The sequence below is a fragment of the Punica granatum genome, chromosome 4 (assembly GCF_007655135.1).
Source record: "Punica granatum isolate Tunisia-2019 chromosome 4, ASM765513v2, whole genome shotgun sequence".
NCBI lineage: Eukaryota > Viridiplantae > Streptophyta > Magnoliopsida > Myrtales > Lythraceae > Punica > Punica granatum.
In genome coordinates this window covers 25,583,813-25,610,077 of record NC_045130.1, presented here as the reverse complement: position 1 = coordinate 25,610,077, position 26,265 = coordinate 25,583,813, and the positions used below count along the sequence as shown (strand labels likewise).

At 39.2% G+C, this 26,265-nt stretch overlaps 3 protein-coding genes across 3 annotated transcripts; 2 read left to right on the top strand and 1 right to left on the bottom strand.

The window, feature by feature from the left end:
• The first annotated feature begins 445 nt into the window (after window positions 1-445).
• LOC116204684 (upstream activation factor subunit spp27) lies at window positions 446-2,807 on the top strand. Its single transcript, XM_031536887.1, has 2 exons — window positions 446-1,040; window positions 2,367-2,807. The coding sequence occupies exons 1-2, from the start codon at window positions 699-701 to the stop codon at window positions 2,490-2,492; spliced, it is 468 nt and encodes a 155-aa protein (XP_031392747.1). The 5' UTR covers window positions 446-698; the 3' UTR covers window positions 2,493-2,807.
• A 3,985-nt stretch (window positions 2,808-6,792) lies between these two features.
• Window positions 6,793-10,012, bottom strand: LOC116204683 (proteasome subunit beta type-3-A). Its single transcript, XM_031536886.1, has 7 exons — window positions 9,861-10,012; window positions 9,580-9,761; window positions 9,364-9,471; window positions 8,412-8,501; window positions 7,749-7,833; window positions 7,313-7,407; window positions 6,793-7,101 (listed from the first exon to the last, which is right to left on the bottom strand). The coding sequence occupies exons 1-7, from the start codon at window positions 9,864-9,866 to the stop codon at window positions 7,053-7,055; spliced, it is 615 nt and encodes a 204-aa protein (XP_031392746.1). The 5' UTR covers window positions 9,867-10,012; the 3' UTR covers window positions 6,793-7,052.
• An 11,244-nt stretch (window positions 10,013-21,256) lies between these two features.
• On the top strand, window positions 21,257-26,009 carry LOC116203522. The gene is made up of 4 exons (XM_031535272.1): window positions 21,257-21,518; window positions 21,983-22,040; window positions 23,940-24,655; window positions 25,158-26,009. Exons 3-4 carry the CDS (start codon window positions 24,045-24,047, stop codon window positions 25,849-25,851), a joined length of 1,305 nt encoding a protein of 434 aa, XP_031391132.1. The 5' UTR covers window positions 21,257-21,518; window positions 21,983-22,040; window positions 23,940-24,044; the 3' UTR covers window positions 25,852-26,009.
• The last annotated feature ends 256 nt before the right edge of the window (window positions 26,010-26,265 follow it).

Sequence of the window (26,265 nt, the reverse complement as noted above, 5' to 3'; positions counted from 1 at the left end):
ATTTAAATTGAAGGTACTTATAAAAAAAAAAGATATAAATTGAAGGTCAAACTGATCTTGAGGAAATTAGGACACTTTATAGATTTTTTAGGAATTAATTAGTTAATTCATGTAAATAAGGCCTCGTTAATAAAATTAGAAAAAATCGAAAAATCGTGAATAAAACATGTAGAGATAGAAAATAAACTTAGAATTTTTTTACGTTAGGATACAATCATAGATTCTCATTTTAATTAATGGAAAAATTAAAACGTATTAAAATTGATATCAAATTGATAATTTGTGCATTTTTATATTAAGAAAAAAAGTTCGTCTTATAATAACACGTGGAAAGTTTACATTTTTTTTAGGGAATTTGCCCTAATTTAAATAGGAGATTTTTCTGAGATTATATCAAAAATATATATATATATATATATAGAGAGAGTATACCCCATTCATGTGACATGCATGTGTTGCAAGGGACACGGAGGAGCGCGTGTGCGCACGTGACTCCAGCGGAGACAAACCCTCGCCCCTTCCTCCTGCCCTGCCCCCGCCGCGAGGAAAAGAAAAGGAAAAGAAGCAGAGACACCGGAGGTTAGGCGAGGGCCCACCCAGCCAATATCGGACTCGGAGCAGTTCTCCACATTTCTCACTTAACTCACTGTACTGTCCTCCCTCCCTTCACAAGCAGACCGACCACCAAAACCCTTGCAATGTCGAATTCGTCCACCGCGATGAGGGTCTTCAGAGGCTGCAGGGCCCTTCTTGCTCCGGCGCCCTCCTCTGCTGCTGCCGCAGCCAAGCCGTCGAAGGTCGCCGCCCCCGCCAAGCCGTCGAAGGCCGCCCCCGCCACCGCAGTTGCTGCCTCCAGCGCCCAGGAGAAGCCTAAGGCGAGGAAGAAACCGTCGCCCAGGAGCACTCCCAGCAGGCCCTCGGGCATTCAGAAGGTGACTCCGGTGTCTCCTGCCCTAGCGGAGTTCCTGAAGTCCCCCGAGGCCTCCCGCTCCGATGCTGTCAAGCAAATCTGGTCTTACATCAAGCTCCATGACCTCCAGGTACCGTCCGTCCGTCTGTCTCTCTCTCTCCCTTGTCTCATTTGCTGTTTGTTGATGGCTGCTAGCTGTGTTGGGAGAGGAATGAGCCTTAGGGTTTCGTAGAAATGGATTCGAGGAAATGAGGTTTTTAGGGTTTCAATCTGAAGGAAGCAACATGGTGCAGTCTCTGCAGTGCACTCCTTAACTCCATTGGGGCAATCAATAGCTTGTATAGGGCATCAGTTAGTTCAGTTTGCTCTAGGCAGGGGCTTCGTTCTTCTTAGCCGTGGGCTATCTGAAGTTAGAGCTGCTCCGGCCAGAAATTCTTTTGATGCCTTTCTCATTTTCATCTGGTTGATCCTGTGGAATATATATAGTCATTTTGAGGAACAATCTTTTCAAGTTTCAGCATATTTGATCTTCTTTCATGACGCCGCATTTTCAGTAAAAAGAAATGAATGGAGGGTACTCTAGTTTTCGTTAAGTGCTCCGTATTCCATATAAAGTGCCTGTAATTCATCCTCTTAGCCCGTGCTTATACAGAGGATTTTCATTTCACGGGACAGCCTCTACTAGAAAAAGGCGATATCGACTTTGGCAGCAGACTTTCATCTTACACATCAGCGAGTCTTCTCGCTCTTTCCTCATGACCACATGCTGTATCAAATAAAGTGTTTGAGCATAGTTTTGGTTATTTTTCTGGTAGCTGCAGTTTAGAAATGCTCGGCTTGACTGAAAAATTGCTCTGGCTCAAAACATCTTCTGTCTAGTCTCTTAGTTGCCGGACATTGTTTAGTTCAAAACTTTAGTTTTCCTCTCTTTTTTTTTTCTGGGGTTTTTGTTTTAATAACTTGTTTTCCTCTTGTTTTTGCTTTTCTGTTTCCTTCTGTAGAAGGGATGCCAACCGGTTGGTTTTCACCCTTTTCCTTTTCTCTTTATTTTGTCAAACTCGAGCAATGAATGATTTATAATGAGGCTTTGAAAAGGTTTATGAATGATGTTAACTGTTTGTAGCCTTCCTGGTCCATGGTTCCAACAATGTAACAAATTTTGTTGCTTCTTTTCCATATCCTCCCTGCAGGTTTATTATGCTAAAAGGTCAATGAGAAATTTTCCAGAAAAACTGAAATCTTCAATAGGCTTAAGGTGGAGAATTTTGCAGTAAAATAGATGTTCTTGGCCTTATGTTTTACTGAACGGTTACTTGCAATCTTGGTCACGAAGAAAAAAGGGAAGGCAATAACTGCAATCGTTGATTGCATGTTTAGCCTTCACTAATGAAACTGAATCACATTGATTGAGATTTTTCTGCAAATTTTTTGACGAATGTGGGTCGTTTTGTCACAGAATCCGACGAATAAGAGGGAAATATTCTGCGACGAGAAGCTGAAGAGCATATTCGATGGGAAAGACAAAGTCGGGTTCCTGGAGATAGGGAAGTTGCTGTCCCGCCATTTTATTAAGACAGCCTGACAAGTAGTAAGGGAGACGCCTCTCCTACCTGTGTCTAGAGAAGATGTGCCCATCCCCAACCAAGATCCATGTGTTTGATCACTGACGTTGTGTTGGCTAAGACTTGCTTCTTCTTTTTTTCTTTTTCTTTTATTTTTGTGGTAGATGATTCAGTGTCGGTGTTAGCGAACTCTGTGTGGACGTTTACAAATGATGCTAGGCAAAGAAAGTTTAGCGGCTTCCATGCATTGCTGTCTCCTGGTTCCCTGTTTGTTGCAATATCGACTCGGTGTGAGTAATGCCATTTGAATGTCATTTAGCCCCTTTATGATCTTAGCTTAAGCAGCAAGAATGAGCATATATCATACCCGTGTTTGATTGGAAATGAACTGAGCGAAAAAATAGAATAATGCTAAAGCAGGCTCCAGAAAACTGGTGGTCAAAGCCGACTGGATGTTGGGAATTATGTATTAGAGGACTCGAGGTGGGATTTGCCTACATCGTCGGGCTCCTTTGGTTTAAGATGGAATGCCGGAGCACCCCACCCCCCTTGAGAACAAATTAAGCTATGGTTTGCATTGTACACGACCGGTTTTACGTAGCCTCGGCTTCTCTTCGTAGCCTCATTTTCTCTTTGGCTTCTGAGTGGTTGGGAATCTAATAAACGGTCAGCTTTTTATTTAGATCAATGCTAAGGTTCCGAATATTTTCTAATTTAGATAGAGTAAATAATCAAAAGAATGCCAAATTTTTTTGTGCTAAAATCGTTAAAACATGAAAAGTTTGGGAATCCATTTAATGACTCGAAGGGCTCAGAAAAATGACCGTCCGATTGGCTCCTCTCTTTTATCTAAATCTTAAAAGACTTGTGACCTTTTTCTTTCGACCGGCCAGGCCACGATCTGATTCAAAGCCCATTTTACAAGCCCGAATCCAAGTATGGAAGCACAGAACTTCCTCTGGAAAATTCATCTACAGACATGAGAGGCAGACTTTGCATGGGTCATTATTATTAATAATCTATATAATTATTTATAAACTTGAAAGCAGTGTAATAAATAGTGACATAATTGTATATAACAGTGTAGTAAATAGTAGCATAATTGTAAATATATATATATACAACTTGGGTTAAATGGGATTAAATTAGCGAATGCATATAATTTAGAAGTTTATAAATATTTTTATTTAGATATGCATAAATATTTGGACATGAAATACTTTAATATATCCTCAAAACTTATGCATAAATATTATAATTACAAAATTATCATCAAAACTTATATTTATTGATTTTTTACTGAATTTCGAAAAAATAATAATTTTGAAAATGTTACATTAGTACTTTGCTTCTTCAATATAGTACCAGTGTATTAATTAATCATAATTCCTTAAAATATTCTTATATAATTTATTAAATATTATACACTATCTATTTATATAATATATATAAACTTGACTACACCCTAATATATAAGGCTATAATAGTAAATGTCTTAATAATTTAGTATGTTAATAGGAATTAAATAAAAATAATTATTATTAATGTAATTAAAGAAAATAGGTCCAAAAAATATTTTAAAAGGTGTCAATCACTTATTATTATTTTATTAGTAAATAAGCACACATAACTTTGAGGAAATTAAGAATTATTTAAAATTATATTAAAATTTTTTCTTTAACAGTCATTATTAGCATTATAAAAGATAAATTAAGTAACTCTCTCAACAAAATGATTGGTCATTTTATCTTAAATTATTCATATTCAGAAAATTTAATATATGAAATATGAGGGAGGATAAAAGTCATAAGACAACAGTGAATATTTAACTTTAAAATTTTATAGATTTTATAATTATCATTATTTCATTAGCTAAATCTAGGAACTTTGAATTTATAGGATTCTAATCTTACAGATTAAATTGATAATTGGAATTATATGTCTATGATATTTTACATGAATTACTTGCTTATGAGCTCTTAAATTACATTATTTAGCGTAAGTTTGAAATTTACCGTATTAAAGTTTATATAGTATAAAAATAATTTTTCCATATATTAATATAATCTATAAATCGATATCAATTATGGTCTTAATATTTAACTTCTCGTCATAAAACTTTCCTTACAAAATTCGTGCAATGCACGGGGTCAGTAACTAGTAATATATAAACTTGGAAATAGTGTAATAAATAGTTGCATAATTTAAATATATATACAACTTGAGTTAAATTAGTAAATACATATAAATTAAAAGTTTATATATATTTATATCTGCATAAACATTTGGGACATGAAAATACTTTAATATATCCTCAAAACTTATGCATAAATATTATAATTACAAATTTATCGTCAAAACTTATGTTGACTGATTTTTGACCGAATTTCGAAAAAAATAATAATTTTGAAAAATTTACTCTACTATTTTGCTTCTTCATATAGTAGTAATATATTAATTAATCATAATTCCTTGTGATATTTGAATATAATTATTAGATATTATATACTATAGGAAAAAGAAATAGTGTTTATGAAAATTTTTAAATTTAACTAAAAATAGCAAAGTTTGAATTAGATAAATTTCATTATATTTGTAGTAAAAATTATGTGCAATGTACGGATAAAAAACCTAGTATTTAATTAAAGTTGAAACTCGTGTCGAAGAGAAATAAAACCTTTCCCCTCTAATTACTATGGTTTGACTATGGGATGGGTCGGGGACACTAGTCGAGTCCCGTCGCCTTCCATGTCATCCTGATCTGCGTTGGCAGACGTTATGAAAGAGCAAAGCCACCAATGACGACTTCCCACATAAGATCGATTTCTAGTAAGGGACAGATCTGAGATTTGGATTTTTGGGAGAGCTCCTTCAGGGGGCAAATAAGATAGTGATTTCTCTAAGTTAGGGGTGAGCGAGGATAAAGAATTTCATTAAAAATAGAATCTCCATGAAGGGATAACAATGGTGTTTGTAAAAAACCGTATTCGTGGATAACCGCACCGTTTTTAACACCACAAAACTACACCAAATGGTTATGGTACGGATATAATTTTTAATTTCAAAAACCATTGCGGCACGGTGTGGATATGGTTTTGATAAAAAAATAAAACCGTACCGCAATATTTATATTTTTATACATATGGATTAGGCTAATTTTTCAACAAATTGTCCAAGCCCAATCCAAATCCAACTTGATTTCTTAATTTATATATCAATAAGCTCATAAAATTATAAAGATAGAATACTAATCTAAGGATAATCTTTATTTATAAGATTTTATTTAATTGTTATGCTTTTTTATAATTTTATTTAACTTAATTTTGAGGTGCGGTGCGGATAATCGCTGTTTTTTGTCAATGCGGATATGATTTCCAATTTTCAAAACCGCAACGGATATGGTGAGGATATGGTGCACGGTTTTATATCACGGTGCGGTTATGGTTCTCGTGGTATCCACACTGTTGCCATCCCTATCTCCGAGTTAGGGGTGAGCGAATTTAAAGAAATTGCTTTAATGCAAAATTATTGAAATAAAGTGTGAAAATATTTGGCATAATAGCTTTTTTTTTGTACTCGAATGAATTTCTGTTGAACAAAATTGTTGAACTAAAAAAGTGCGTTAATCTTTTTGCACTTCAGTCTAACGATTTCGCACAAAATAAAAAGGACAATAACGGCTGACCTCGAGCGACGTGAACCATAGAAATTCCGTTATCTAGGGAGGCTGAGCTTTCCGACCAGCTAATCCCCCATTTCCGGGACATCTCTGTGTTGGGTAGGCTCAGGGATCACTGATTGGGTGAAGGGTGGCGCAGTCTAGTAATGCCAAGACTTTTAATTGTTCAGTTTTGCCCCACAAGAAGATGATCTCTTCATTCTGGCCCCCAATCAAAAACAAAATGGGCTTAGACCATCCAAGATGGCCCCAATCGATTTACTGGTCGATTAAGTTAAATCCATCACAAGGGAAATTATCGACTACGGTCATAACTTCCAAAACGACCTTCTGCACCTCATACTGTACTATGGAAAAAGATCGATGCTTGTCTGGACGAGTAAGAAATCGACCAAAACTCCCACATAAAGCTCCTCCTCTTTGTTTCTCTCCACCTCCCATACAAACATAGTGTATCCAAACACAGCGTAAGGCCAATTACAATAACGATATCGCTTGCAACTTTTAATTCTAAAGTCGTTTGTGGAGATCACATGGTCCTTGACATGGCTGGCCACTCTCCTGGTGATACCAACCACAACTTGAAATCTGTAAACACAGTGCTGCCGGGGAGACACTAGGGAAATTAGAGAACACCAACATTCATCGGACTTACTTTTTTTTTTAGATGCAGAAAAGAGAGTCAAAGACTAGAAGCCTTCATGAGGATGAAACAAGTATCACAAACACTTCATTTGAAACTCTCACCCAACGAGAATCTAAATAACATAGACTACTTAAATTTCGATTTACTCGTCTGCTCATCCTACATCGTTCAGCACAAACTGTCCAAACAGATAAAAGGGGAGGCATGAGACCTCGCATGAGGAAGTACATGGTAACCGAACTCCTCCATCAGATGTCAATCCATTCTGCCCTTCAGAATTGTTTCTTTTACTTCAGTTGGCGTTCTGCAGGCAGGTTGCAATAACAATTCAGGAACGATGCTTTCCATTCTAAAAATCTAAAAATATATATAAAAGAAGAGAAAAATCCCTATAGAGCAAGTTCCACCACATACAATTGCCAAGGATTTTAGTTTTAGGCATTCAAGGATTTTGCAGTTGATAAGAATAGAGGAAAGAAACAACTGTTAGATAATTTGATGTTAAGTGCACTTACACAACATAGACATGTCCTCCCCAACCACTCAAGCAGTCCCGATCTACGGATGACATAAGAGCATGTGACACCGTTTCAAACAATTCCTCAGGTTCCTGAACAAAAATCAGTGACCAGTTTAATATAATTGGGCCATTATCATTTTAAACTTGAGAGAAAAAAAAAATCTAAAGTAATGCAAGCTGCATGAGAACCATTTCAAGATTAAAATTCATACAGATTTTTTTTTTTTAACATCCATCATCCTTAGATAATACACGTATTTCAAAATTATGAAATCTGTAAAAACGACAACCTTGAATGTACTTTCTGGAAAAAAAAATACAGGAATATAATGGCAGTGCCCCCTAATCCTGCTGCGATATCAAGTACAAGGTTTAGCACACATTAAATGCATAAAAAAAAGCATAGGTTATAAAGGGGCAGTATGACAAACCATGTCAGGCTTAAACATCGTCTCGCAAGCACCATAAAGAGATTCTGAAGCACTGCCAGCAACCACAAAATCCTTGGCAAGTTCTCTGAAGTGATACAAAGAGGAGACAGATAAAATCAGATATTCATGGTAACAGCATCCGCATTCATCAAAAAGAAAATTACAGAAACAAACTCACTTTTGAGAGAAATTTCACACCGTCCTAAAACCCAGAATTAAGTACAGAATATAGTGAGAAGACCTTTCACATGATGCAGGACAATCATGTTTTCAAATAAAACTTTGGACAGAGAAGTCATAAAGGGCATCAGACACAAGTAGAGAAAGAGAGATGGATACTTCCCTTTCTAGAGAATAGTTTGGTAACAGGAAAATGATTAATAAAAGTAGCCAAACGATTAGTTTAAGATTAAACAATCTATAATATACAGGCAGTGACAATTAACCAATTCAGTTTTCTAATTTTGATTCTTTTATCAAGAAGAAAGAAATGCGATAAAAGGACATTATTACATACAAACAAAGACGTAAAAATATCATGCAGTACATAAAGGCCAATAATAGAAAATCAACGATGGAACAAAACCGTGAGGTGCCTAACACTACGCAACATTTATTTCACAGCTACCCTTGCATTAGAAGAACCAAGTCAAAATAACTCACTTAGCTCCAATTGAATCCATGGTGCAGATGAAGGGCTTGTCTTCATCTCCCAGTCCAGCAATTACAGGTTGGCAAAAGTACGGACCAAATCTAAACAACAATGGCAATTGAGTTATGCATCAACACTTCATCAAAAAACACAGAACAAATCATAGTTGATTTTTATCATAAAATTTTAAATGATGTAAAAAAAAAAGTGATGAGAGAAGGCATCGGAACTGTTTAGACAAAGCACAGTAACAACTAAAAGCAAATCAGTGAAATGATATAGTACAATTGCTGATTCAGTGAAAGTACACTCCCCCACTGCTGATGGATTTCTACCTCCTAATTCAGCGACTACACTAGACAGATAATCAAAAACAGACATGGTAAACTTGATTAAGAATTCAGTCGATGTTGAGCTGCAACTATGTCTTAATCATTTGCACCATTCTAATAGTAATTCTAGGCCATGAAATCTAAAATCTCCAAACCCCTCAAAACCCGCCCAGCCCCTTCTGCGCCAGAAACCACAGTTAAGTTGAAGCGTAAATGTCCAATTGAAAACGCTCACCCCGCCCATCAACAGGACCCACTAAACCCACTCATCAACAGGATTCAATTACTTCATTATTAACTGGCCAGGGTTAGTCACAAAGCATACAAGCACCGGGCAACCCTTTCCACATCTCAGAATTGCAGAAGCATAAACTCTGATAAAGAGTCCTAACGAAAGCAGTTATCAAATGCCTCCATCCAAGTCATCCCTCATTCATCTAAATTCAAAAAAAAAAAAGCCCAACCCGAGCACTCGAAAAGGGCTAAGATTATCTATTGTTGCACAGTGATACTCCAACAAGTGAAACACAACAAAAGAACCTTTGCAATCAGTTTTACAATGTTTATCCCACCATTGCCGGGTTAATCTTAAAGTGTGTAAAATTCAGAAATTTAAGACACAAAAGCGGACCTTTTCTCGTAAAGTATAGCTGAAACAAGGCTAGCAAATGTCTCAGGCTTCATATCCCTCTCTTCTCGAAGTTGATACAACTTGTGCCTAAACACAAGCCTCTGATACCTTCACCACAGACACAGCGCAAGGATGAAAACCAAAACGCAACACAAACACTGGAAACTGGAAAAGGATGGAAAAGAACAAAGAAAGGCTGGCTAGGCTTGTAGATACAGTGTCTGAGCATCGGTTGCAAGGCCGGAGAGGCCGATGTAAAGCTTGTCGTGAATCTGGTAGATTCTCTGGAAATCGGTGGCGATGGTCTGGAGCTGAACTCCGAGCCGGCGATCGCTGGCGATGGCGAAGCAGTTCTTCCCGACCATCGCAATCAGGGCACTTCCATTGTACTCGAAGATCTGAAACAGAGTGAAAAGCCAAACCCGACTCAGTCCACAAGCATACATATATATATACTTACAGTCAGTAGCACGCAGGCAAGGTTCGCAGAGACCCACCGACATCGGAATGACGGGGGGTTCGGCTTGCCGGTGAACTGATCGGCGGTAGCTTGCAGATTGGAGGGGGCAGGAAGGAAAACGGAGGACTGTGCTTTATGGAGCCGTATAGCTGCTGTAATTTTGGGATGACTTGGAGGAAAATCCAGCCGGAGCTATGGGCCGGGTCGGATTTCTCAACTCGGGTCATGGACTAACAAACGAAAATTTAAGCCCATTTTAAGGCGGGGTTGGACACTTCATTCCAATCATTTGTTTGGGATTACATTTGGGGTTGGTTTAAAGTACATATTGATGATTGTTGCTGGATATTAATGGGGGGATATCCAAAACCCACCCAAATAAAAATAAATAAATAAATAAAAACCTCTCCAGACAATTTCGTGATTTTTTTTTTCCGGTAGAATTTAAAAAGGATGAGTTTAACATGAAAACTTTTCAGGAAGCCACCCATTCTAATACTAAAGCACGCTTAGTTTTGGAGTTTTAATGGGATCCGGTGCATTAATGCTGGTATAATCGGAAGCAGACAACTTCATGATTTATGTTGCTAGATTTTCTTTTTTCCTTTCCTTTTGTTAATTTAAAGAGCGTGTACTTTGTATGTATCGTGATGATGTTTGAGTATATTTAATCTTGCTCTCTAGCGAATTTGAGTAAATGGTTTGTTTTTCTCTATTCTTTTTCTAATCACAAGCGAAACCTCTTTATTATTGCATATTAGCCATATTCTGATGCTGGAGAAATACAATCAACAGTCTCATTTCTGTTAGTGCACAACATGTATGAAGGAAATGGGAACAATTCAACCCATTCTTCACATTGTTCCTCAAAAGATGCATTGTTGTTTACATTTATTATTATCCCTTCGCCTGATTTCTGCAACTCAAAATTTGATTTTTTTATTGACAATTACTTTTTACAATTAATTTTCTTCTAATTGTATAATATATTTCATATACGAATTATTGAGCTCCTCTTACACTACATTCTTTTCACCATGCTTTGATGTGCATTCTAGTTCGTAGCCATTTTTTCCATAAAGTTCATAATGTTGTATTGTAATAGTTTGAAATAGTTATTAAATCTTGACTCACTATAAGGACGATTTGAGTGCTAGACGTCTCAACGATATCCTTATGATAATATTACTGTGTCCATTCAACATACTTAGGTTAATCATTCATTGGGGTTTAATTTCACCCATAAAGTTAAATGAGTTGTTTTTGCATGTCACAATGGTGGGGAAAAGAGTGACATTTTATCGGAATTTTTACGTATTCCGTGATATTTGTATTTCACAAATGTTCGAAATTTATATAAAAAAAAACCTATATTATTTGATGGATTAATGGATTTCATTAGAAAATTGTGGAATTTTACGATTACAATAGTCAAATAGTTGGCGAATTCTACTACAGTACGCAATCATATATACGACGGTAGTACACTAGTTTTTTTTTGTCCATTAGATATGAATAAATTTATTTTTACCCCAGATCTTCCAATCGCATTATAAACTTATCGGGTCAAATCTAAAATTCAACAAATTTAAAGAGTCGCTATCGTGTTGACCAGTTTAATATAGATCGATCTATCTAGTTAAACCAGAAAGCGGGATTTAAAAAAAAAAAAAAACAGATAATTGCTCGAGAAGAAGATGGGGGTAGGGAAGTGGCGACTCTCGAAGCCGGTCACCCTCAGGTCAGGTCGCCACCGGTATCAGATGCCGCCAAATTTTATATTTATATCAACTTTCACTCCCTCAATTTTAAAAAAGGGAAATTGCATGCCCCACAATAATCAATAAGGGTAAATCTCAATCTCCAACCTCTTCATTAATAAATATGTTATGACGTGTGCAATGCTCCCCTGCAAGTCACAGTCCTCTCTTACCCCCCCCACCCACCGTAAGTCACAGTACCGTTGGAAGCTCGCCCGACAACCAGTCCATCGCTGAAAGCTCGTCTCGTCGGAAGCTTGCCGGGGCATGGGCCCTCTCTCTCCTCCTTCTCTTTCTTCCTCTCTCTCGGTCTTTTAGTACATCGGGGGTGGGGGCGCCCACCTCGATGACCCCACCCCCCGGCAGAGCTCGCTAGCGAAGTCTGAACCCGCCGTCGGGCTCGCTCGGGAGGAAGTGTCGCCGACAGGGCAACCCCACCCCTAACTCAGATCTCTGAGTCGCCCCCACTTGCCACCGCACCCCCCGACCCAGGTCGCTAGGCCCCCGGCGACCTGGGTCGAGTGTGGAGTCGTCGGTGAGGCGTCCCCACCCCCGAGTCAGATCTATGACTCGAGGGCACTCCCCGCTCAGATTAGAGTCGGGGCTGCCCTCGTCGGCGACTCCAACCCTCGACTCAGGTCCTCGACGGAGTTGTGGCCCGCCGGCGGCATGGGTCGCGGATGGGGTCGCCAGTGGGCCCCCCACACGCCCGATGGTTATTTTTTTATTTTTTTTTTTTAAGATTTGGGCAAATCCTCTCTAGCCAGGATCGATCCAGCCCGGCCCAAGCTGTTGAAGCGGTCGTGGTGGTCTTGCAAGTGATCGGTATCGTGGTGGTGGTTGGGGTTGCACTTGATCAGGAATGGTCTCGGAAGTGATCGAGATCGGAGTGAAGAGAGAGATCGGAGTGAAGAGGGAGAGAAATCTTTTAAAATTTATTTTTATTTTATTTTGTTATCTAGTATAATTAGAATTTTAGAAATTAATTTTTATTTTAAATTTTGACCTCTTTGAATGCTCATTTGACACATCATAAAGCCACTTTAGCAAGCCGTGGTAGAGGACAGAATGCACCTAATTGCAACAAAGTCGAAAGATTTATACCAAATCCTAACAATTTTTTTTTTACCAAAATATTACATTTTGGTAAATTTTGGTATCCTGATGTAATTAACCCGGAAAAAGGACCAAAAGACCATTATTTAGGGATGAGAGGCCAGGGGCCCTATAACTCTTCCTCTTTCCTTCTTTTCATCATGTCTTTCTTATATATCCTAAGGAGATAAACAAATAAAATCTCTATCAGAACTCAATTTCCCTGCACAAGGAATTATTCTCTTTTTGATTTCATGGTCTGATGGTTCATTTCAACTAGAGTTCGATCGTTTGGAAGTCCTCCGGCCGTTTGATGTCTTCAACACCACTTGGAAGCTCTCCTATTGCTGTCTTCTTAGCACCGTTTTAGCTAGGGTGTGGTGTTCGGGGTACTATTTTTTTCACGATACCCAAACCTTACCCTATAAAGGACATGTTTCAAGATTTTGGATTCGAATCCTAACCTATTGGGTCGTGGAACCGGAACCTACCCTATATTGGAACCTATAAATTTTTGTATCTCGCTAAATAAAATCGAAAATGTCTCATTTATAATAAGTAATTACGTAAAACAGAATGTCGACTTAGATTTATATATATATATATATAATTAGTGACTATATTTTTTAAATATAGGAATATCTGAATATAATTATATATATATATATAATGGGGGAAATTATTATCCGGGTCGTCCTGGTATCGATTCCAATTCCGGTTCCGAATACCCTATATGTAAGAATCGAGATGGAACCAATTTTTATTGATTTCTTATTTTAATATCCGAACCATACCCCATTTTTAATACAAGCTACCCGGACTCTACCTAACGAGTAGGTTTCGATCGATTTCGAGTATACTCGGTATCCGTACACATCCTAGCTTTAGCCACATTCCTTAGAAAAGATTAATAATAGTCGTTCTTGATAGGAGAAATAAGTCAAAAGAACAATAGCTTTCCATGGCCGAAAATTCAGGAGACAACAGAAGAAAATGAGATAGAGATAGATAGAGATGGCTCCAAAGAGCAAGAAAGAGAGGAAGAGATTTTTGTCAAGAGGGAACTCTGAGAAGAAGGAAGGGGGAGAGACGGAATTCCCTAGTCGGGAATAGAGAACCTAAGAGCTCATGAGAGGAGTGCGAGAATGAAGAGAGTGCTCGAGAAGAGGGAAAATGAAAGTACCAAATCAGAGTAATAGAGATAGATGACAGGGAGAGAACAAATTCACAAGAAATACAAGTTCTATCTTCTCAGGACTCCGCATAGCGAGGACGTGCGGTTTTAAACAATAGAAGTGTTCGAGAAAGAAGTCCGATATATGAGACCAACCGGGAATACTTTATATTGTATTTGTTAATTTCAATCGACAGTAAATGAGAATTCGTGGAAGAACGTTGCCTCTCATCCATTAAAATTGAAGTATCGGTCGTTTCTTCAACTAAGTGCATTGCACAAGCCATATTATATCATATACTATTGATCATATAGAAGTTGTGGAGTGATACAAGAATTTTCATTAGAAAAAGTTTAGGGACTGGAAGTTTACAGATCCTAAAGTTTGGGAAGTGCCATTAGTATTTACTCGTGAACTTTTATCTTCTTATATACCATTAAATTACATTATCTTGTATTACATTATATTATTTTTTCGATTATAAAGGAGGCTCAAGATTTAGTACAATGAAAAAGAAATCCTAAATAATTAATAAATGGACATGTTAGTTCCACTAAGTATTGAATCTACGACCGCTAGGTTAACATGTGAAGACATGCATCACTATAATACACTCTTTTTTTATTAGATTAGATTAGATTATATAGATGTATACGGATAGAAATAGGACGAACAATATTGTTAGTGGATATTCATTTCTGCCTTGACCATGGAGAAATTATTTTTCAAAAGAGCATGACTTATTGGTGCTCAAGCTTTTAGACTACTAATTAACTAGTCATGTGACCCGTACATTGCGTGGGTATTTGCATTTTCTAATTGTAAATTATGTTTAAAATTAAATTCTTAAATATTGATAAGATAAAACGTAAAAACAACTTCTGCATCTTGTTCTTAGTATCATCTTGGTAATCAAATAAGGCATTAATACAGGGGATGCGAATGGATGTTCAATTATGAGCTAAGGGAAAGCTCATGAAAGACTCTCATCAAACGGATGAAGTGCTCTCGTAGCATGAGTCTAAAATAATTGTGTAATAAATATATATTCTATTTTATTGTACTATGCTTTAAACCTCATTTGTAACAAAAAAAATAATACTAATTATATATAATAGATAAGTTGTAAAACAAAACGAAATTTGCTTAATAGAAATCACGAAAGTTATTTGATGAGAAAACTGAAATAGAATATGTCTTCCTAAGAAATAATACTAATAATCCTCTTTACAATCATATGTATATATATTAGATAGCCCCTATACATGACCTAATTACAACTTATGCCATTATAAATGATATTTTTGAATAAAAAGAGTTTTAGGTTGATTTGTGTTTGGTTTTAGAGTTGAAAAAAGTTAAGTTTTAGTTTTAATTGGTTTGTAATGATTGTGTTGTTGAATTATGAGAAAAAATGTGAAAAAATAATGAATAGTTGAGAGAAAGTAATGATTGTGTTGTTGAATTATAAAAAAAAATGAATAGTCTAGAGAATTTAATATTAAAAATTGAATTGAATAGTTATAAAATTAAAAAAAATTATATTATTGAATTGAAAATAAGTTGAGTTAAAATGGAGTAGATTTATTATTATTATTATGTTTAACCAAACGGGCATATATGGACACTCAACTAAAATGCCTCACTGTCCTCCACTGAAAAAGAACTCCACCGAAAAAAAAAAACTCATTGTGTACATTGGAAAATAAATATACTACTCAATGCTCGAGTCATTGTCGAAACGAAACGGGTGATCATGAAAGAATAAATTAAATAGTGACGAAAGTGATTCATGATAATAGCGAAGATTAGCATGAATATTTTCATTATTGCTTACCATGTATAGTTTATGTATTTTAGTCATGTATAGATAGTTTACATACTTAGAACTCTGTACATCACTATTTATTCTAATGAATTCACCTCACACAGCAAGTGAGGATTCAGCTAATACACTGTTCTTTATGGTATCAGAGCTTTAAACGGATAACTCCGATCAGCTCATCTGCTTCCGCTCTTTCTTTTTTTTTTTCAGTGATTATGGCTGACACCACATCCTCACTCGACTCTTCCTCATCTTCCTCTCTTACTTCTTCTGCATCCTCATCTTTCATCATACAAACACCGTCTACTATTCCGACGATTCCCGTCAAACTTGATGGCCAGAATTACTTATACTGGAAAGGTGTTATGAAACCTTTGCTAGCTACCTACGGTTTGCTAGACCATGTTGAGGGTCGGGCTACTGCTCCTAGCAAAGCAATTGTCGGTACTGATGGTGTTCAATTCTCTAATCCTGACTTCCTAAAATGGGAATCGAGAGACAATTTTGCTCTCACCTGTGTTATGCTTGCCGTCACCGAGGCAATTGGGGGGACTATCCTCACTGCTAAAACCTCTCATGAGGCCTGGATTTCTCTGGAACGTGCCTTTGTGAATCAGACAGCTGCACAGGAGGATTTACTCGATCAACAATGGCGTGATTTGAAGAAGGGCTCTAAATCGATGGCTAAATTCATCAATTCGGTGAAGGAACATGCTCTTAGATATGCTCAGATCGGGAAGCCCAAGAGCACTGCCGAGATCAACCGCCGAGTTTATACCGGTCTCGGCCCGGAATGGGAACCCATCGTTCTAGCTCAATCCGAACGCATGCTAATAATCAGCACAGACGAGCTTCAATCGCTACTCGTCGGGCACGAAGAACGACGCCTATATGCAGCTAGCCATGGCGCTCCGTCTCCGTCCGAAAGCGCCCCTCTCTCGGGGATTCTTGGTCCTCCTCCGTTCGAGATTCACTACACTGATGGCCGAAGCAACCACAGCGGTCACAACAAAGGCAAAGGAAAAGGAGAAAAAGGCAACGGGAGAGGAGGAGGCTCGGCATGGGTGTCTGATCGAGGGACAGGAAGAAGAAACCCTAATCAAGGGGGGTCGGGTGGAGAAGATAATCGACTCGGGTCGGGTTATGACAGCACGGGTCAGGCTTACTCGGGTAGCTTACCACATGCTAGCCCGACTAATCTTGGGCCCAATAACTTACAACATGCTGGGCCGACTAATGCTGGGCCTAATTTTGGCCGGCCCAACTTACTTCCTTCTTCAGCCCCGTGGCCCATCTCCTCTTGGGCTAAATCAACATTTTGGATCAAGGCAACACTTCAGGCCCGGTCCATCTGCTATATGTCAGACTTGCAATCGCGCTGGCCACACCGCACCATTCTGTCAGTTTAATCAATTTTCTGGGGCTCAGGCTCATCTAACCTACGGCTCCTCTCCAACACTTTATGATCCAGACTGGTATATGGACTCAGAAGCTACATATCATGTGACTTCAGATTTCTCTAATCTTAGTGTTCGTGATGCCAATTTAAGTTCAGATCATCTCCATGTGGGTGATGGTAAATCTCTTCCAGTTTTAGCCTCTGGTTCTTCTACTATTAAACTTCCTTTACGACCTTTGCATTTGAAACATATTCTTTATGCACCTAATATTTCCAAAAATCTCATTTCTATATCTAAATTTGCCAAAGATAATACCTGCTTCTTTGAGCTTCACCCAGATTGTTTCATTGTGAAGGATCGTCATACTCATCAGGAGCTTATGCGTGGCCCAGTTAAGGATGGACTTTACTGTTTCCACCCGGGAGGCAGGCACATCGAACGTCCTGAAGCTCATCTCTCTGTGTCTGGATCTAGTGTCCTATGGCATCAACGCCTTGGTCACTCGTCTTTTTCCACTATTCGTCATGCATTAAGTACTTCTTGTTCTCTGAATAATGATCATATTGGTCATATTTGTCCTGCTTGTCAAGAAGGAAAAATAATAAATAATTCTTTTCCACTTACCTTTCATAAAAGCATATCCTTATTTGAGCTTATTCATACAGACATTTGGGGTCCTGCACCAATCACTTCTCATACTGGTCATCATTACTATATTCACTTTCTTGATGATTATAGTAAATACTCATGGTTTTATGTTCTCAAATCTCGATCTGATGTACTTAGTGTTTTTCGAGCTTTTCGGCTTCAAATAGAGAATCTCTATGGACATCGAATCAAGTATTTTCAATCAGATGGTGCGAAGGAGTTCTTATCTGCGGATTTTCAATCTGAACTGCAGAAAAATGGTATTTTTCATCGTATCTCGTGTCCTCATGTTCCTCAACAGAATGGTTCTGCTGAACGCAAACATCGTCATATTGTTGACATGGGTCTTACATTACTTTCTCATTCTTCCATACCATCAAAATTTTGGGATTTTGCTTTTGAAACAGCGGTATACCTTATTAATAGGTTACCTACTAGATCTCTTAATTCCAAATCTCCTTATGAAGTACTTCATGGCAGTCGACCCGATTATTCTATCTTACGGGTATTTGGATGTCTCTGTTTTCCATATTTACGTCCTTACACCCGTCATAAGCTAGAACCTCGATCCCAACCTTGTATTTTCCTCGGATACCCTTATCACTATCAGGGTTATCGATGTCTAAATCCTACCACTGGTCGTATTTTTTTATCTACTCGAGTTGTTTTCGATGAGCATTCCTTCCCTTTCAGGACAGGTGCGCCTATCTCGGTGGATGCTGATCGATCCTCCTCTAGCCCCGCATTTGTTACTGGTATGTCTTTTCCCTCTTCTTCCAATATCAGTTCCACTTCTATTCCTATTCCATCATCTGTTTCTATGCGCATCCCTAGCTTCAGTGATCCCGTCACTTTACCCACTGAGTCACCTGTATCTGCTCCTGAGGTTCATAACCAGTCTACAGATCCTACAGTTCAGGTTGAGGATGCTGTGGGTGCTGTTGTTGCACCTGCTACTCAGAACACTCACAGGATGATGACGAGGTCTAAGGATGGTACTCTGCCTCCTCCTCGATTCTCTATCTCTCGCCACCCTTCGGCTTTTTCTGTTTCTGCTGCGCTACAGGAACCTTGCACATTTGCTCAGGCTAGCAAACACTCTACTTGGCGAGCAGCGATGGAGGAAGAATATACAGCATTACTCCAGAATCACACTTGGGATCTTGTCCCACCTTCCTCTGCGCAAAATGTTGTTGGTTGCAAATGGGTTTACCGCATCAAACAAAAGGTCGATGGCACTATCGATCGTTTTAAGGCTCGACTGGTGGCAAAGGGATTTAATCAAAGAGAAGGAGTCGATTATTCAGAAACATTTAGTCCAGTCATCAAGCCGGTTACCATTCGGACAGTTCTCTCTATTGCTGTCTCGTCCCAGTGGCCGATTCGACAACTAGACGTGAAGAACGCATTTCTTCATGGGCATCTCGCTGAGGAGGTTTATATGTCTCAACCTCCCGGTTTCATCGATGCCTCTCGTCCTAATCATGTCTGTAGACTTCGCCGATCTCTTTATGGACTCAAGCAAGCTCCCCGGGCCTGGTTCCAGCGACTTAACACTTATCTTCAGAAACTTGGGTTTTCGGATTCCAAAGCTGATCCCTCGCTGTTTATCCTCCGAGGACCTACTTTTCTTGTCTATGTAATCATCTATGTTGATGATATCATCCTGACGGGAACCCCAGGTGCACCCTTCCACTCCATAATTACTGCCTTACAACAGGAATTTGCCATGAAGGACCTCGGTCCTCTTCACTATTTTCTTGGAATGGAGGCACGCACTGATGGTACTGGACTCTATCTCACACAGTCCAAGTACATTCATGATATCTTAGCTCGCACTTCTATGCTGGAATGCAAGCCTATCAGCTCTCCAGTCTCATCAGGATCTCGGCTTTCTCTTCATAATGGAGATTCTTTTCCAGACCCTTCTCTCTACAGGAGTACAGTTGGTAGCCTCCAGTATCTCTCGCTCACCAGGCCTGACATTGCCTATGCGGTAAATCAAGTCTGTCAGTTTATGCACTGTCCAACTACTGTTCATTGGATAGCGGTGAAACGTATCCTACGATATCTCAAGGGTACAATCACATACGGCCTTCATATTCGTCCAAGCCCTATCTCATCTATTCATGGTTTTTCGGATGCTGATTGGGCGGGTAATCCTGATGATCGTCGTTCTGTCAGTGGTTTCATTGTTTTTCTTGGCTCCAATCCCATCTCTTGGAGCTCCAAAAAGCAGAGGACAGTTGCCCGATCGAGCACTGAATCTGAGTATAAGAGTCTCGCCAATGCTACTGCGGAGATTCTATGGCTCCAGTCCCTACTTCAGGAACTTGGGGTTTCACAGCATCACCCTCCGACTCTTTGGTGTGATAATATCTCTGCGATTTATCTTACGGCGAATCCCGTCTTTCATGCTCGGACCAAGCACATTGAGATTGACTATCATTTTGTGCGGGAGTATTTCATGCGCAACCAACTATCAATCCGCTTCATTCCTTCCGATGACCAACTAGCTGATGCACTCACAAAAGGCTTATCTTCTTCTCGCTTTGTTGACATCCGCTCCAAGCTTCACGTGGCACAGTCCCTGTTCGGCTTGCGGGGGAGTAATAGCGAAGATTAGCATGAATATTTTCATTATTGCTTACCATGTATAGTTTATGTATTTTAGTCATGTATAGATAGTTTACATACTTAGAACTCTGTACATCACTATTTATTCTAATGAATTCACCTCACACAGCAAGTGAGGATTCAGCTAATACACTGTTCTTTACATGATAATAATATTATAACAATGGTATAATTAATTATAATAATAACTATTATTATTATTATTATTATCAATTGTTTGGTATTATTCACCAAAAAAAATAAAATTGTTTGGTATTGAAATCCTAAAGAGGAGTGTTGCTTACAGCTGTCTTCACGACCTCTCTCCGTCTCTCTCAGTCTCATTTTCTTCCTTTCTCTCTCTTTCTTCTCTTCATTTCCCATTGAAATATTCTTAATTTATTCATCATTCCAGCCAAAAAGAAAATATTATTTATTTCTATATATATATATATATATTTATATTGCATATTCCTGGGTCATAGAGAACAATAGTTTACCAGCGGCGGCTTCACATTACATAACATGATAACGCAGAACTGTCTATGCTTGGTTTGATAAAATTATATAAATAACAATTCCAGTGATTAGTAGCTTACTTCCTTAAGGAAAGTATCGAGAGTTTTGCTCTTTAGTGCGATAATTTGGTTCGATCTTGAATCAATCTAGAGGTATTAGTGCCAGATGGTGTGTGTTAGTGCATTATATGTGTAATTTATCTCCGAGCTCCATACGATAAGTTGAAATGTCTTCTTGTATTTCAGTCACGACATTCAATACAGAACTTCTTGTCTCATTTGTGAGTGCGGGCAAAAAAAAAAAAAAATAAAATAAAATAAAAAGAGAAGAAAAAAAAGGAAGAAAAAGAAAGAGAAACAATTTTCATTTCTAAATTGTTGAATGTAATTGTCAACCGAACTCCACATTTAATTTCGATAGCCCCAAAGAAAGCATAGCTGTCTCCACTCTTTCTGTTTTTCGTGGTCTCTTTCTTCCTTTCTGGGAAAGCCCATCACTCAATTCCTCCTTGGTTCTTGATAACTGAGATGAGATGAATGGAGTCACTAGCCCCCAAGCAGTATCAGATATGGAAAATCCGATCCCTTCTCTTTTCCGACAACTGTTTCCGCTCGACCCATTAGTAAATGCCCAAAAAGAACAGAGCACAATTCTCAGGTAACGGACATGACAGATTTTTTGCTGTATTTCCCCTGTCCTCTTGTACATGTTGTGTGTATGTTGGCATATGCTCGCGTTATTGTCTTTCTCCCAAGTCCAGTCTAGAGAGAGAGAGAGAGAGAGAGAGAGAGAGAGAGGGATAGGGATGGAGGGAGGGAGGAAGGAAAGAAGGGTTTGTTCCTCGTGATCCGTGCATAGTGTACGTGATATCCTAAGCCGGAAGATTGGCTTATTATTGGATCTTGCTTCTTCATCTATGCCCACTAATGACAATTCACCATTTTTAGCTTCTTCTCTCCTTACCCACAGAGAGAGAGAGAGAGAGAGAGAGAGAGAGAGAGAGAGAGAATGTGTGTCTGAGACATGTGAGTGTGTGTGTCTTGGTGTGCTTGATTGGGGTTTTCTAAGAACCTTGATGACCCTTCTGTTCTGTACGCCTTTGAATTGTGATCTCTGTTCAGGTACCTGTTAGGAGTTTGAGGAGGAGGAAGATCAGCAGTTCTTGACCCAACAATAAAGGTAAGTTTTTTATGTTGGGGTCTTTAAATTCTGTGCTTTTTTTTTTCCCTCTCTTTTTAATCTTGTCTTCGTGTTCTATTAGCTTTGCCAACAAACAATTGTTCCTTGTTTCGCTCATGTTTCTCGGTGACTCTGACTTTGCTTAGCCGCTTGTTCCTGACTGTTGTTTGTGCTAATTAAGTCACTTCAATTAGTTGTTGGTAGTTTGCCTTGCCACATGTGGTGGCTTTTCATTCTGTTTTACGTATCATGGGTTATTGTTGGTCGTAACTGTTTGGACTTCTGTGCTAATTGATGGTGATCCCCTTTGTGCATGTTTTTCATTCGGTTGGTGGGTAGTATGTGGATTAGATAATCAGTAAGTCTGGGAAAGCTTTTGAGATTTGCTGTTGAGCTCTCTGACTAGGATCAATCCCTATGATCAAAGTGATGGTCTTATCCACCCGGGTAACAAAGAAAATTGTAAAGCATGGGAAATATATAGTCCTAGAGAGCTAATGTATGCTGCAGCATATGTAACATGAACACAGCTTCCTTTGCTTACTCAAACCAAAAGAGATGCAAAGTATTTGATTCCACGGAGAACTGAATTGTTAAAAAAAAAAAAAAAAGCCGAATTCACTACGACACTGCTCTAATTGTTGGTATACCCTTTTCCCTGGACAAAATTTGTAGAAAAAGAGTTCTGATTGCACACATTGATTTGGCAGAGTTGATTCTACCAGAATTGGCTATTTTCCGGGTGACAGGGATTCCTTCTGCAGGAGGATTATTGGAAATATAGAATTTACTCATGATATATTTGGTTTTGTGTTAGTATGTCGTTTTAGAGTGGTTAGGTTATAATAGGTATAAAATATTACTGATGGTTACTTTATCTTGGGATCTTCCTTGCATGCCACTGAAGCATCTTCGGATTTAGACTTGTCTGTTATTAGAATGTAGAAAGGAGTTCCCATTCTTGTTGTATGTTCCAGCATAAGAAAATAATCTTTAAGCCCATGACATGTTGTCTGCGCATCAGATTGACTCCTGCCTGTGCAAAAGTTTGATAACGTTTTCTGGCAGTTTTTCCCTCAAAAGAAGCAGCTAATCAATCTTTGCCCTTTGATTTAGGTACTTACCTTTTCATAACGTGTCCTAAACTTTTAAAGTTAGGTCTATTGCTCCTTGCATCCAACTAATGGAGAAAGTGAGTATAGGGGTAAATCATTATGCAGGAAGAGATTTTAAATTGAGCATTGCTTCCACTCAATTTTAATCTGTATATATATTTGCATGTTTATTTATATTCTTTGCTGACAGTTCTTCAGATTAGGCCCTTGGTCAGCTTCTAGATTTTGCCAGTGTCCAAACCTTTATTTTGTGCATCATATGAAATATGCATGGGTGCACATTTGTCAGAATACACTCTGTGGTATGCCTGTGGCTTGTATGATCTGAGTGTTTGCTATAACTGAGTATAGCATGAAATTCAAGAAAAGCCTATTTTAGAAAAGCTTATCCTCCATAGTTCTTCTGGAGTATCCTCAAATTTGGAAGAGTTTCCCAGCTTTTTTAATGAGGAAATATATCTCGGTTTCCTTGTATGTTTAAATGTATTAATACTTAACCTGCAAAATTAATACAGCCAGTATAAATAAGAGTCGACTATTTTGACTCAGTTTTCATCAAATAACTTCTCCAAGTGTGATGAGGATCTTGGGTGAGGAAATTCTCCATTGATAGTGTTCTGTAAGAGAACATTCTGTATGAACAAGTAAAACAGCAATATAAATAACTTACATAAGACGGCTGCATTTTCTAATCCAGTCACATTCTGGTATCTTTTTTTTTTTGGGGGGGTACACGCATGAGCAGTTAAGCGGTGATACTAACATGTGATTTCTTGCTCATCAGGCTGCTCTATATAATTGCTACCACTTGCATACAGATGTTTGGGTACCATAATTTGATAAACGACAGAGCTTCTGAGACAATGAAGAGGGAAGATTTGTGACAAGGATGGATCCACAAGCTTTCACCAGGCTCTCGGTCGGCTCATTAGGGCTGCGGATTCCCGGCACAACTGTAAGCTCCGTGAAGTCTGGAATTCAACCCTTGTCTTCCTCCTTGTGCCTGTGCGAGATTCGCCTCCGAGGGTTCCCAGTGCAGACCACTACAATCCCATTGTTCTCCTCCCCTGAAGCCATTCCCGACTCTCACAGCATTGCCTCGAGCTTCTACCTCGAGGAGTCCGACCTAAAGGCCCTTTCAGCCCCTTCCTGTTTCTACAACTCCCAGGCTTACCTTGAGATTGTAGTCTTCAGTGGGAGGAAGGGATCCCACTGTGGGGTAGGAATCAAGAGGCAGCAGATAGGGACATTTAGGCTCGAGGTGGGCCCTGAGTGGGGTGAGGGGAAGCCCCTGACTCTATTCAATGGATGGATCGGGATTGGGAAGAGTAAGGTGGAATCGGGGAAACCCGGAGCAGAGCTTCACCTGAGAGTGAAGTTAGACCCTGATCCCAGGTATGTTTTCCAATTTGAGGACATGACAAAGTTGAGCCCTCAAATCGTTCAGCTTCAGGGCTCCATCAAGCAACCCATCTTTAGCTGCAAGTTCAGCCGAGACAGGTGATGTGAACACTACCAAATTAAGTTTGAGCTCTTATATATTGGTTTCATTTGATAGTTGATGTCTTAACCTGGAATGTGAGAGCAAATATATCCAAGATGATTGATACTTTTGTTGATTTTTGGTACCTGATAACTTGAACAGAAAGGATGTGCTTGGTCTATATACGTATGGCATGGAAGTAAGCAACAAGCACTGCTTTTAGGGGTAGAAAAATGGGATTTGGAAAAAAGGAGGATAAAAGGCCTGCAGGGGTGCACGTGTAGGATTTAAGAGTGATGGGAGATAAAACGTAGAAAAAATGGCTAGAATTAGAGATGGTAGAAGTTGATACGTAAACTTTTCAGTCATTTGAGGAGGTTAGCTATTGGAGAAGTAAAAAGATTATGTGGAATAAACATTTTTGTTATGAATCTTCCATTTATAGTTTGAATAAACAGTGCGCAAATTTTCTGTTTTGGCTCGGTTATGTGGCGATCTTGATGTTATGAGAATTTACAGGGTGTCACAGGTGGATCCATGGTCTAGTGCTCCTGATGGAGCCAACCAGGAGAACGAAAGACGGGAGAGGAAAGGATGGAAGGTGAAAATACATGACCTCTCTGGATCGGCTGTTGCGGCAGCCTTCATAACGACTCCATTTGTGCCGTCGTCAGGTTGTGATTGGGTGGCTAGGTCCAACCCAGGGGCTTGGCTCATTGTGCGGCCGGACCCATGTGGCGGCCCTGACAGCTGGCAGCCTTGGGGGAAGCTTGAGGCATGGCGGGAACGTGGGATGAGAGACTCTGTCTGCTGCCGGTTCCGGCTCCTCTCGGAGGGGCACTGGGGCGGAGGGGAAGTCCTCCTGCCTGAGATAAGCATCAACGCTGAGAAGGGAGGGGAGTTCTTCATCGACACCGATAGGCAGATGAGGACAACGGGTGGCCAACAGGCTAGTGCGAGCCCTGTCCCGAGCCCCCATAGCAGCGGGGACTTCGCAGGCCTTGGCCCATCGGTTGGGGGGTTCGTAATGAGCTGCCGAGTCCAAGGGGAGGGAAAGAACAGCAGGCCCCTCGTGCAGCTGGCAATGCGGCACGTGACTTGTGTGGAGGATGCTGCTATCTTCATGGCCCTCGCTGCCGCCGTTGATCTAAGCATCGAGGCCTGCAAGCCCTTCCGCCGGAAGATCAGGAGAGGGTCGTGGCACTCCTTGTGATCGATTGATAATCATTCTTGACCAGCTCATTGTGTTTACTGTTTTTCGCCCCTCCCCTTCCTAAGAACTCACGACGATTGAACTGTTGTCATGATTGGTCATGGTGTACATAATTATCATTTTCAGGTAATGACTCCTTTTTTCTTTTTTCTTTTTTATATGCTATATTACAAGTAGGTGAGCACATGTTCCATTTAAAAATCTGTCGATATGTAGATATATAGGTGGAGTCGGTCCGTTTTGTAAATACGTAGTTTGCTTATAATTTCACCGATAAGCCTCCATTGTAAATGCAAAAAAAAAAGAAAAAAAAAAGGTAGCTTGCGTGCTGCTCAGAATCAACCGGGCATTAAAAAGAACTCGAAATTGTGCCTGGTAGGAGACCGGATGTGCTGCTTTGGTCTTTTGACAAAA

Bases quoted from the DNA above. Each gene is read 5' to 3' on its own strand.
- LOC116204684 (XM_031536887.1), top strand. From the start codon at position 699: ATGTCGAATTCGTCCACCGCGATGAGGGTCTTCAGAGGCTGCAGGGCC. The intron at 1,041-2,366 runs GTACCGTCCGTC...GTTTTGTCACAG, and splicing joins TCAAGCTCCATGACCTCCAG to AATCCGACGAATAAGAGGGA.
- LOC116204683 (XM_031536886.1), bottom strand. The intron at 8,502-9,363 runs GTCCGCTTTTGT...ATTGTTGTTTAG, and splicing joins GCTATACTTTACGAGAAAAG to ATTTGGTCCGTACTTTTGCC. The intron at 7,102-7,312 runs GTAAGTGCACTT...ACCTGCCTGCAG, and splicing joins GGAGGACATGTCTATGTTGT to AACGCCAACTGAAGTAAAAG.
- LOC116203522 (XM_031535272.1), top strand. From the start codon at position 24,045: ATGGATCCACAAGCTTTCACCAGGCTCTCGGTCGGCTCATTAGGGCTG. The intron at 24,656-25,157 runs GTGATGTGAACA...GAGAATTTACAG, and splicing joins TGCAAGTTCAGCCGAGACAG to GGTGTCACAGGTGGATCCAT.